Source organism: Cervus elaphus, chromosome 19 (assembly GCF_910594005.1).
Source record: "Cervus elaphus chromosome 19, mCerEla1.1, whole genome shotgun sequence".
NCBI classification, from domain to species: domain Eukaryota; kingdom Metazoa; phylum Chordata; class Mammalia; order Artiodactyla; family Cervidae; genus Cervus; species Cervus elaphus.
In genome coordinates this window covers 73,462,458-73,474,092 of record NC_057833.1, presented here as the reverse complement: position 1 = coordinate 73,474,092, position 11,635 = coordinate 73,462,458, and the positions used below count along the sequence as shown (strand labels likewise).

The following is an 11,635-nucleotide window of genomic DNA, read 5'->3' as shown; positions in this document are numbered from 1 at the left end:
TCAGAAACCCTGCTCTCAGTGTCACCTGGGGACAAGCTCAGAGTAGGGGCTGTGATCTGAACATTTACGATCGGAGGCCTGGGATCCAGGCCAGGGGTAGAAGCGCTTTGTCCTCAATCCAGCCTGAGGGCTTTGAAAGGGCAGAGTAGGCAGGTGGCTGTGAGTGGGACCCAGTGAGTTGACAGGAGGCCCTGACTAGGGAGTCAGAGGTGGGATGTGGGGGTGATGAAGAGTCAAGGGGCTGAGGCAGGTATTCATTCCAACCAGGGTGCAAGTCAAGGGTCCCCAGCTGAGGTGTACCAGGTCATGGGGCTGGCGTGGTGGGTGTGAGCAGTGCCTGGTGGGTGGGGAAAGGGAGGGTGTTAACATCACACAAACACATCCAGCTTGCTCTCATCAGGATGGACTTTATTGAGAGCATCCAACATCTCATAATTACAAGAGAAGGCACGTGCACGGCAGTGGCCATCCGTTCTGGATGCCCCCACGTGGCGAGTCCCCACTGCCCAAGGCCAGAGCCCACCCCTGCCCTGAGAACTATAGGGGGCCCCACAGATGAACCACGCCTTCCCCGGGGCTCCCAGGGGAGATGAGTCTCAGTGGGTGCAGCTCCCTCTTCCCGGAGTCCGGGGTCTTCCAGGTGCTCAGCCAGCTCCCCTTGGGTCTGTGGACCCTCAGATCCCACTGGACGCCAGTGCCCGTCACTTCCACCCCAGCAAGAACAGGCAGGCACTCCCTAACGGGTCAGACAGCCCCTCCTCCCACTGCACTGTGGCCCCAGGACAGCCCCTGGGTCTGCGGCTTCCCCACCAGCAATGCTTCCCCACCAGCGATGCTTCCCAACAGAAGAAAACCTAAGGCATGGTTTCCAGAAGCTGTCCCTTCCCACGCAGCTGCTGCTTCTGACTGGGTCCCCGTCGTCCAGCCCCTCATGCAGGGGCAGCATAGACCCCTGCATCGTGTGGGGCTCTTGACAATGGACACAAAGTGCCTTGCAGACAAGATGTCCTGGAGGCGGCAGGTGGCCTGTCCCTACAGCTGCCTTCATTCTGGAAGTTCCCTGCGGTTGACAGAAATCCATCCCGTGACCAAGTCACAACTGGCATGGAGAAAACACGTGAGCAATGCCCTCACCTTAACAAGAGTGAACCTGTCATGGAGGACACGCCTGCTCCCACACCAGACTTCGGGAAAGCATTTATTAGGATGACCGCAGAGCCCACCCTGAGGAGGAGCCACACGAAGGTGGTCCTGGGAGACAGGAGGCACCCAGCCATGACCCTCCCAGCAGAGGGCACAGGGCGGTCTACCCAGCAGCCTCTCCTGCCCCTGCCGGGTGCCGTCTGCAACAAGATTTTGGCTTCCCAGGGATGTAGCCCTGTGCCTGGGCTCAGCCTGGGGTTGTCCCCAGAGGCTGCAGCTGGGAGCCCCCTTCCCAGGTTCGGGAAGACACTGGGCTTCAGCGCAGGGTCCCGCTGACTTGGGGTCACTCCATGTCCTCCTGCAACTCCTGCTTGTGCAGGGTCTGGAGCCGGCTGACCACGGTCTGGTGGACGGCCTCCAGTCCCTTGATGTCCAGCTCTTGCAGCAGCATCAGGATGGCTGTCAGGATGTTGTTCTGGGGACACAGAGTCACTGCCTGAGAGCCACACCTGTGACACTGGGCCACCCACACTACACACACACACACACACACACACACACACAGGAGGGGCACCCACACTACACACACACACACACACACAGGAGGGGCAGCCTTCCAGACAGACCCGGGCAGACAGAAGCCGTGGCCGTGGCTGGGGTACAGCGCTTGCCGCCTGCAGGGACTTCCTATGAACTGACTCACCTCCTGCGCCCAGCCCTGAGGCTCAGAGAGGCTGAGTAATGGGCCCTCATCACACAGCTGGTCAGCAATGGAGCAGAGATCAGAAGCAGGTGATCAGTAACATGTGCTCAAATGCACATGGGGTTAGTGTGTGATGAGCACACACGTTCACATGACCACACCTGGGTTCCACCTGCATTTGAGCAGGGAAACACCACTTCTACTGGGAAAATCCGGGAAAGATTTTACACGAAGCTGATCCTTCTTGTGGGATGACTGGAGGGATGGCCACAAATCAGAGCATGTGGCCCATGTGGACCCGCTTGGGATGCTGGCCCCTGGCATCTGCAACGCCCTAAGGCTCCTGCTCCCTCAAATCTCACTAACTGCCCATGTCCCCAGGTCTTCCTGGCCACTAGCACCCGCACTCAGAAGCTTGTGGGGGGCTGGATGCCATAGGGCCACCCAGCCTGGGTGACCACAGGGACCCCTGGAAGCAGGGCCAGACCCTTCTGTCCTCTGCTTTCAGAGCAAGCATCCTGTTTGAGCAGGTATGATAGTCTTTTGCATGTATCTATGGCAGGCACGGAGTCGAACCAGCACCTTCAATCCCTGGTCCACTCTCTTCGGCAGAGGCCCTGCCATGGGGGTGGGGTGGGGAGCTCCTGGCCTCAGCCCAGCCGCTGGGCAGACCTGCCACCGGCGACAATACACACCTGGGGCTCCTCCTGAAACGCGTGGAAGATGTGTGCAGGGCCCCGGAGCTGTCCACACAGCCACCTTGCGGAAGAGCAGGCTGTGGTCCCAGGGGGCAGTGGCCCTCTGGGGCGGGGCCGGGTGAAGGAGACTGGCCACAGGCCCACTGACTGCTCTCTGCATCGGCCTTTGGCCCGCGGCCACACCCACCGCAGCCCTGGGGGGACGCCTTCTGGTGGGACAGGGCCTCTGTGTGTCCATCTCTGCACCTCTGGTGAACTCTGCACCCATTTCAAGCTGTCACTGCACAAATGAGTGAGGAGGCCCCGCTGTGGCTTCAGGCAGCCCTGCTTGGACGTGGTGCCGGCCTTTGTGAGCCCACAGGAAGGTCACAGCACCCTACGGTGTGCGTCAGGCCGAGCAGGGGCTGGAGCAGGTGCTAGGGGGTCCTGGCCATTCCCAAAGACTCCGGTCCTGTTCGGACAGCCCCTCCCCTCGTGCCCAGGTGGCGAGGTCCCCTCCAAGTTCTCCCTGCCAAAGACTGGGTCAGGGGATGGCTCCGAACCTGCTGGGGGGAGGGGCACACAGGGAAGCTGCTGTGCCGGCCAGAGGACATGGAGTGAGAAACAGCTCTGTCCTTCGGAGATAGGGTGGCCCGTGAGCAGGGACGAGCCCGGGCACAAGCTGCAGCGACTCGAGCAGCAGATGGAGGAGACCCTGGAGGGAGCTGGTCTTCACCGATGTACCCCCGCCGCCCACGTGACCTACATTCAGCCAACACCCGTGATCCTCTCAGGGAAGCCTGTGGAGCCCGGGGGCCCGCCACGTGGTCCCTGCACAGGGACACTGCCCCACCCCCACTGGAGCATCCCCATTTCCGACAGCAGGCGGAAGGGCTCTTCCCAAGCAGCAACCTCTCTGGGTCAAGCACTGCCACAGTGACCTTCCCACCCCCCAGGACCGCCCGTGGCACAGCCCCCTGTGCTGGGGACCCCACTGCCCACACAGGCACCCCCTCTCTGCTTGCCATGTCTGACCAGCTTAGATCTGGCCGCAGACATTGGACCCAGATGGCTGGCATCCCACCCCCTGGGACCTGGCTTTGTGCTTCACTGCAGTGTCTCCAGCCCCGTCCCTCAGCTCTCAGCCCCCAGTGTCCACATTCTGGGAAGGGGGAACCAGGGCCACCTCCGGCCAGGTGGCCTCATCACACTCACCCTGCTCGCGCAACTGCTTGCGGCCTCCCGCTGCGAGAACGGAGGAAACCGGTCCCGGGAGGTGGGCTTCAGGCCAAGCTGCCCCTGGTCGCTGCTGGCAGGAGGAGGACAGCAGGGCATGAGGCCTGAGGCAACAGGAGCCCAGCCCTCACCGTCCACACATCTGTGGGTCCGGGCCTGGCGCCCCAGGGCTCAGGGAGCAGAAGACTCCTAAAAGTAGACCCTGCCCACCTGCAGGGAAACCGCCACTCCAGACTCTGCTTCTGGGGTTTGGGAGCAGTGGACAGAAGAGTGGGGCAGCACGACTTCTCTCAGCCCTGGGGTCACCTCCCTCCCCCTGGAGCTCACACAGGACGGGGGCACTAACACACACGTCATGTGAGCCCCGGACACAGAGGGGGGCCTGCAGTTGCCCCTGCCAGGCGACAGCCACGTGCCCTCCCGCCATGCCGTGGGAGAGCCACGCGCCCTCCTGCCACGCCACAGGACAGCCACGTGCCCTCCTGCCATGCCACGGGACAGCCAGCAGGTGGCCCTCGTTTGCAAGTGGATGCCTGGCCTGGGGCCCACTGAGAACAATGGTTTTCACTATGTTCCCCCGTCCAGTTTCTGCCCACAAACATCCATCAGCTGAGGTGCCCTGTGGGTCAGAAAGGGCCCTTCCTTGGCCTGCACGCCCTACCATCCCCAGGACTCCTGACCAGTGGCTCGGGTGGCCAGGGCCACAGGGCTTCCCTCCCGTGCAGCCAGCCCCATATCTCCACCAGCTCACTGCCCAAGTCCACTGCTCCCCAGGAGGGCTGGTCTTGCACTTGGCACAAGCTGCCTGCCCTGAGCCTTCTCTCAGCCATGCGGCTAACACCAGGCGGGGGCCCAGAGCCAGACCAGAAACAAGCACACACAGCCCACCCCCAGCCCCGGAAGTGCAGTCGCGGGAGGGCCGGGAGGCCCCCAGGCCACACCTGGCCTCCCCCTCGCCGAGGCTCAGGGGATCCTGTGTCGTCTCAGTGGCGGCGTCCACAGCACTTGGGGTGTAGGATAGCTCAGGTGGGCTGCTCCCCAAGTCCTCTCTGCTGGGGGCCGTGACCTCTTCTCCCTCCATCAGCGCTCGGGACACCTCTTCCTCCGTCACAGCTGGGGGTGGGGGGCAGTGCAGAAGCATCAGTGGCTTCACCGCACATGAGCCCACCCGGCCCAGCCTGGCTGTCCCCTCAGCTCAGCGTGGTCCCCTTTGGAGAGGTGGCTCAGCCCTCAGGCCGGCCTCTCAGGCACCTGTGATGGGGCGGGGGGATGTAAGGGCACCCACCCTGGTTGTCCAGCTTCTGCAGCTGTGGCAGGGTACGCAGGACGGTCATGCGGTAGAGGTGGGGGCAGGTGCCACAGCAGGGGTTCTCGGCCAGCCAGAGCACGCGCAGGCGCGGGAGGCCCTTCAGGTGGACGAGCTCTGCCAGGCTGGGGATGCGGTTCTTGCGCAGGTACAGCTCGCTTAGCTGCCGGCAGCGGCTCACGGGCTCCAGGCTGGAGATGCTGTTGACACTGCATGGACGCAGCCGTCAGCGCTGGCCCAGGGCCCCCACCCCGCCACGCAGACGAGCGCTGCCAGCCAGTACCCACCTGCCCTCTCCTTAGGGTGGAGGGCAAGGGAGCCCCCAGGTCCAAAAGAAAGCTTCACCCTCCAGCTGCAGTGGGAGTGGCAGCCCCTACTCTGTTGAGGCTTCGAGGAGTCCATGTCGGGGTGGGAGTCCTCCCCGACAGGACAGGGGACTGAGGACTCCGTGGGACACACCAGTGAGCCCAAAATGGGCAGTAGCCAGGAAAACCCATGGTGAACCTAAGCAAGCCCATTCAAGCCCCACACGACCAAGACCTTAGCACTGAACTTCAAAACCCCATGTTCACAAAAGAATTAACTACAGAATTAAACTGAGTGAACCGGAAAGAGGAAATCACCCAGACACCAGGCAGAGACCTGCAGGTTTCAGCTGACAGAGCAGGGTCACCTCCTGCACACCCAGATGGACCAGTCATGAATGCAGGCTGTTTGAGGGGGGTGGCTGACCATAAGCCTCAGGCCGTGCGGGACCTGCCCGTCCTGCCAGACTGTCTGGACCACTCTCCGTTGGATGCTGGGCTGGGCATCCTAGCATCACTGCCACCACACCTGACACTGTCACTGAAGCAGCGGGACAAGGGCGCCACCGTCTCAGCACAAGTGAACCCAGGCTCTGGGATCCTCACAACGGGGGAGCCACACAAGCCTTCGGGGTGGAGGCTTCGGTGAGGTCGAGGGCTTGAGCCGGCAGGGGCCGAGAGACCCCTCCTTGACCACTGGGCTATGGCTGCTGTTGCTACAGATCCATACATTGGATCTGTATACATTGGACACTGTATGTCCCCAGATCCATACATTGAGATCCTGACCCCCAGTGCAGTGGTGTGAGGAGGCGGGGCCCCCATGGGTGGGGCCAGCGCTCTTATGAAACGGACCCCCAGAGCTGTCCGAACCTTCCGCCAGGTGAGGACACAGGGCGCCGTCCCCAGACACTGGCTTTGGACTTGTGGCCTCTGAACTACGAGGGACAAATGCCTGTGACATCCCATCAGAGCAGCCAGACCTGACTAAGCCTTCCCACCCACGGGCACTGAGTGGGAACATCATCGCACAGGACTGCCGTCCAGTGGCCTGGGGATGGCGGCTTAGCCGCAGGGCCCCCCAGTTCCAGCAGGGCTAGAAGTCCAGGCCACAGCCCCGGGCACTGTCCCGCTTCGGGCCGCAGCAATGAGAACCCCTGTGGTACAAGGGGCCTCAGGCTCAGAGGCTGGGGACTTGCCCCAGAGCCCTCGGACAGCGCTTGGCAGAGACGGGGTTAAGTCCACGCCTGCTCCAAGTTTCCTACTATTTGGGGAATGAAAGGTAAGGCCTTCTAGGCGCACATCCCCCTGACTGTCAGCTTCACTGACAATCATGACAGGTAAGTGACAGCAGACACCAGGCGCTTGCACACACTGGCTGCTCCGTCTTCCCCACTGCATCGCCTCCTCCTCGCCTCCCACCTCTACAGTCACCATCTTACAGCTGGGGGAGCTGAGGCACAAGTGCCGAGCTGGGCCCAGGCAGGGAAGGGGGCTCCAGGCCCACTCCTTCATTCATTCCTTCATCCTGCAAGCAGGTGCCAGCCCCAGCCTGTCAAGTCAGGGCTGGGGGTGGGTGAGCACAAGGTGGGTGAGCACAAGGTGGGTGGCAGAAGGCACCCAGGGTGACCCTCGAAGGCACAAAGGACAAGCGGGGTCTCAGGAAGGACAGGGTGGCCAGTGTGATGGGGAAGGTAAGTCTCAGGACCTGCATGGGACCCAGGGCCTGCGACCCCACACGACCCCACACGACCCCACACACAGGGCAAGTCCCGAGACCTTCTGAGCTGCCAAGCAAGGAGTTAGCCTTCATTGCAGCGCTTCAATCTCCACAAGGTTTACACGTGGGGACTTGCAGAAAGCACTCCAGCATCTGCAGGGGCAGCCTCCTCCACAGACCCAGAGTGGGTGGGCAGAGTTCAGGTGGGAAGAGACTTCCTCCTTCCCTCACCTTCCAAATGCCCCCACCCCACCTGGAGCCTGGAGCCCCAAAGGCAGCATTTGGCTCATTCAAGGTTTCCTTAGTCTGTTAAAAGGTGTATGACCCTGGAAGAGTAACTATTATCAAGGACAGATGATGTGGTGCAGGAAGTTGGCAGAGCTCCGGGCACTGATGGAGCCAGGAGGGAGACAAGGCTGGCACTGGGGGCGCTGGGACAGACACAGCCACTCTGGGCAGCACCCCATGACCCCGGGACAGGTGGGGAAAGCTCAGGGGGAGGCCTGGGTGCCCTCCAGGAAGGAGAGCAGAGCTAAGGAGCAGTTAAGCCCTGGTGCCACCTCGGTGTGGCCTGCAGAAGCAGCCCTCCCAGACCACAGTTGGGAGTTATCAAAGGATAATCAGTTATTTATTGACCAGCCCATGGGAGGGATATGGACACTCTCCTCATCTTCCAGCCCTGGTGACTTAGGAGGGATGGCCAGCCGGGGTTCAGTACCTGAGGGTGATCACTTCCAGGCTGGGCATTTCTCGGCAAATGGAGATCTACAAAGGAAAAGAAAGTGACTGCAAACATCACAGGATGCTGGCATGTGACATCACACCTCTCCAGCAGCCAAGAGAACCCAGGGGGAGCTGCTGCCCAACCCCTGTCAAGGGCCCAAGTGGAGAAGCCTCCCCTCTCCCAACTAGGAACACGCAGAGCTTTGCAGCCCACTCCCCTCTGCAGCCTAGACGTCCCCTCTGCCTGATGGAAAGATGGCACCCTCTCCACAACTCCAACCAGCATCATTACCACCAAATGCTGCCAGCCATCGAGATGGGGCATTCCTAATTGTAGATATCCTCAAAGGATCTCAGTGAGGAGAGCTCAATGGACAGAGAACCTTTCTCTCTACTGTCCCTGACATCCAAAGAAAGGACAGAAGCCCCTTCTTGCCAACAGAGCTGTTCTGATATGGAGACAGGCTCAAAACTAGACCTGAGAACATGTTAACACTGACTTAGGGGAAAGGGGCAGTGGGGCACAAGCTGGTCCACGAAGACCCTGTAACCTGCAAGGCTGATGAGCAGTGGAGCCCCGAATATGTGTGTGTGTGTCTGCCAGACAGCGGGCATGGGGCCAGAGGGGCCTCCTGACATCAACAAGCTGTCTGGTCAGAATGCTTCACATTTGCAGTGGATCTATTTTCTGCTATAGTAGTGTTTTGCTTTGTTTTTGCCGCTACAGAATCAGGTGCAACAGGCTTTTCTGGAGGGCTCGGACACTCAGAATGTCCAACTTTGCTTTTCAGGACAGGTACAGTTCAAGTTCCAAAACAGAAGTCAATAAGAACCAACTGCTGGGCACCACACTCTGTGTGAGCTGGAGACATTCATCCCAGGACTGGGGGGTGGGGGTGGGGGTTGGAGTTTGGAAGAAAACGAGTCACAGACACTCAGCTCTGCCCAGCTCCTCTCTCTGCCCCTGCCCGGCCCTCATCTATTCTTGCCACAGGAATAGGGGGTGAAGATGGATCTGATCAGGGAAGGGGCTGAAGTGAGGAAACTCCTTAGGGATATGAAGTCCAAGAACCTATTAAAAAATTTAAAAAAGACCCCCTCCCCCAAGCCAAGTGCACTGCTCCTTAAAAGTCAACCAAGCCCATGGGGCCCTTCCTCAGGTGGGAGAGGTCTGCATCCTGGATTAGCCCCCTCCTCTGTGAGGCCTGCTTCTCATCCGCAGGAGGATGTGTGAAGGGATTTCGGAATTAACTTGGGGCTACAGAACCTCTTTTCACAAGTGGTTCTTCCTTACTAAAGCTGCTAAAGTAACAAATGGACGGGGGCCTGGATGGGGTAGGTGTGGGTCTGTCCACTTAACCCTCCTCCCAGGGATCAGGGACCATTTGGAGATGATCAGCATGGTACTTACATCAGTGAGACGGCTGCCCCTGGGGAGAGAAAAGACATATGCACTTTTAGTTTGTCAAAGCTGAATAAAAAAACTAAAAACAAAAATTAATGGCAAACGTCTACAAACTTTAAGAGTCTACGACTTTGGACTCCCCTGGTGGTAGAGTGGATAAGAATCCGCCTGCCAGTGCAGGAGACATGGGTTCCATCCCTGGTCTGGGAAGATTCCACATGTAAGTAAGCTTGTGCACTGTAACTATAGAGCCTGTGCTCTAGAGTCCATGAGCTGCAGCCCAGGTGCCTACAGCCCGTGCTCTGCAACAAGTGAAGCCACTGCAATGAGAAAAGCCCATGTACTGCAACTAGAGGATAGCTCCCGCTTGCCACAACTAGAGAAAAAGCCTGCATGTAGCAACAAAGGCCCAGCACAGCCAAAAATTAAATACCTGAGTTTTTAAAAAATAACCTATACGTGAGGAAAAAAAAAGGTCTATGATTTCAATGACAAAGTAAAAGAAAACATTCCCAGATAACTGACAAAGATGCCCAAAATCATTTCCTGGTTGATTTTGGACAAAACGATTTGATGCTGGCGGCTCCTCTTCAGACTAAGCAGTGGCAGAGGCTGCCCCATCTGAAGGACACAAAGACTTCCTCATTCTCAAGGCTGCTGTGCCCAGGAATAATTCCCTGACTAACAGACATAAACAAGGGAGTCTTTGTAACAGGACACGTTCAAAGGCTGAACTTATGATTTATGAAACACACTTCAGAAAGCCTGAAATGGGGTCGTTGTGCCTCCCTCCTGAGGGGAAGGCTGACTGCTCACGCAGAACAAAGGCATGCATTGTTGAAAACAAATGACAGGAATGCTGTGGCCAAAATACCAGATGTGCGGGGCAAAGAGAAAGGCTTTTAATGAGCAGGCAGATCTCACTGCAGTCGATCTGCCCGAAACCAGCAGGAGGATCATCCGCTTCTGGCTGAGTGCCAGCTGAACTGTCCAGGGCACGGAGGCACTCAGTGCCCTGCTTGGAGTCCCCAGTGAACACAGGCGACCTTTCAGGAGTTCCAGGAGCACTCGTGGTCCTTCCTTGGCTCAGCTAGCCCTGGCCACCCTGTCTTTGAGGCTGCACTGACGCCAAAGCACCTGTATCTCTAACCATTACCTCCAAGACAGTGGGTACAACGCATCCCTACCCAGGGCTCAATTACAACAGTGTTTACTGAAGCATCACTTTGGAGTTTCAGTTTCCTTTTCTTTGCCCTAGAAAGGGTGTTAACCACCTTGATCTCCCATCTCATCAGCAGGCTTGGCTCCCAGGACTGCTGGCAATTTCAGAAAAGACACCTCTCTACAGAGAACTGTCTGCCCCACTATAGCCATCTAGAAGCCCAAGAGCCAGTCTTTAAGGGAATTCTGATTGTCCTGTGCAAGGAGGGCAGGTTTGGAGCTGTGTGTGAAACACCACCGGTCAGGAGGGATGAAAATTCTGGAATGGTCTTGCCAAAGGCCCCCTGAGCTTATGCAACACCTCCCAAAGGCTGGGCGGCCCAGACATGGGCCAGGAAGGTGAGGCCCAGGTGCCCCCCCTCCCCCCCGATTCCAAACCCCTCTGCATCCTCCGCAGGCCCTTGCAGGCCCCGCTCCAGAGAAGAGGTGGCGGGCAGGGGTCCCCGTTCCAGGGCGGAGGTTCTGGACAGGGGTCTCCATTCCTAGAAAGTTCTTCCCAGTCCTGCCCCAGGGCGGGCGTCCGGGGAAGGGTTGCCGGGCAGCGGGGACGACGCGCCGGGACGGGCTCTGGCCTCTGGTCCTCACCAGCAGTTGAGCTTCCTCACGCTGTGAAGCTCCGAGGCCTTGGCCCGGGACAGGACCATCTTCCGCGTCAGCTTCATGGCGGCGGGCCGCCAGGACCCCAGACCCCTCTCAAACCTCTTGCTACCTCGGCGGATGTTGGCCAGGCCGGCGCGCGTCTCCAAGGGGCGGGGCCCGCGTCGTTAGGTGCGCGTCCTGAGAGCCCATTGGCCCCCTATGAGGGGACGGGCCGGCGCGAGTGCAGTGGGGCCGCTTGGGCTTCCGCCTCGCGTCTTGGCTCCTCCCCAACCTGCTCCGACCAGTCCCTGGAGCCGCTAGCCCCGTCCTGCGCGTGCGCAGTGATGGTGACGCAGAGCTCTCACGTAGCTCTGCGGCGAGCGGATTGGAAGCGCCAGTCGGCTATGAGCGACCTCGCCCGAGTCTCAAATCCTAACCCAGGTCCCCATCCCCACCCCGAGCCCCGAACTCCAACCCCTGATCCTAGTCCTCGCCCCGAGGCTGGTGAGTTAGAAGTGATGGTCTCTTAACTGCCCTGAATTAGGCCCCTTCACTGAAGTGTTGAAACAAGAAATCTAGAAGAGTTTTAGGGCTGCGCTGATTCCTCTCCCTCTCAG

General features: G+C 59.3%; 1 protein-coding gene across 4 annotated transcripts; it reads right to left on the bottom strand.

Moving 5' to 3' along the window:
* Positions 1 to 391: 391 nt before the first annotated feature.
* On the bottom strand, positions 392 to 11,305 carry CFAP410 (cilia and flagella associated protein 410). 4 transcript variants are annotated; one of them, XM_043874879.1, is made up of 8 exons: positions 11,025 to 11,305; positions 9,225 to 9,243; positions 7,809 to 7,855; positions 5,045 to 5,274; positions 4,701 to 4,872; positions 3,739 to 3,829; positions 3,087 to 3,238; positions 392 to 2,824 (listed from the first exon to the last, which is right to left on the bottom strand). In XM_043874879.1, the coding sequence occupies exons 1-8, from the start codon at positions 11,099 to 11,101 to the stop codon at positions 2,497 to 2,499; spliced, it is 1,116 nt and encodes a 371-aa protein (XP_043730814.1). In that variant the 5' UTR covers positions 11,102 to 11,305; the 3' UTR covers positions 392 to 2,496. The 4 variants fall into 4 exon arrangements, with proteins under 4 accessions (XP_043730814.1, XP_043730813.1, XP_043730816.1 ...); XM_043874878.1 differs by having other exon boundaries at positions 3,739 to 3,832; positions 11,025 to 11,304; XM_043874881.1 differs by lacking the exon at positions 3,087 to 3,238 and having other exon boundaries at positions 392 to 1,618; positions 11,025 to 11,300.
* Positions 11,306 to 11,635: the final 330 nt, after the last annotated feature.

What these genes read in the sequence shown, in the direction of transcription:
- CFAP410 (XM_043874878.1), bottom strand. Translation starts at nt 11,101, where the DNA reads ATGAAGCTGACGCGGAAGATGGTCCTGTCCCGGGCCAAGGCCTCGGAG. An exon ending in CTGGAAGTGATCACCCTCAG is followed by an intron (nt 5,275 to 7,808) that starts GTACTGAACCCC and finishes GCGTCCATGCAG; the next exon opens with TGTCAACAGCATCTCCAGCC. An exon ending in TGTGCCCCTCCCCCCAGCAG is followed by an intron (nt 2,825 to 3,086) that starts GTTCGGAGCCAT and finishes TCATTTGTGCAG; the next exon opens with TGACAGCTTGAAATGGGTGC.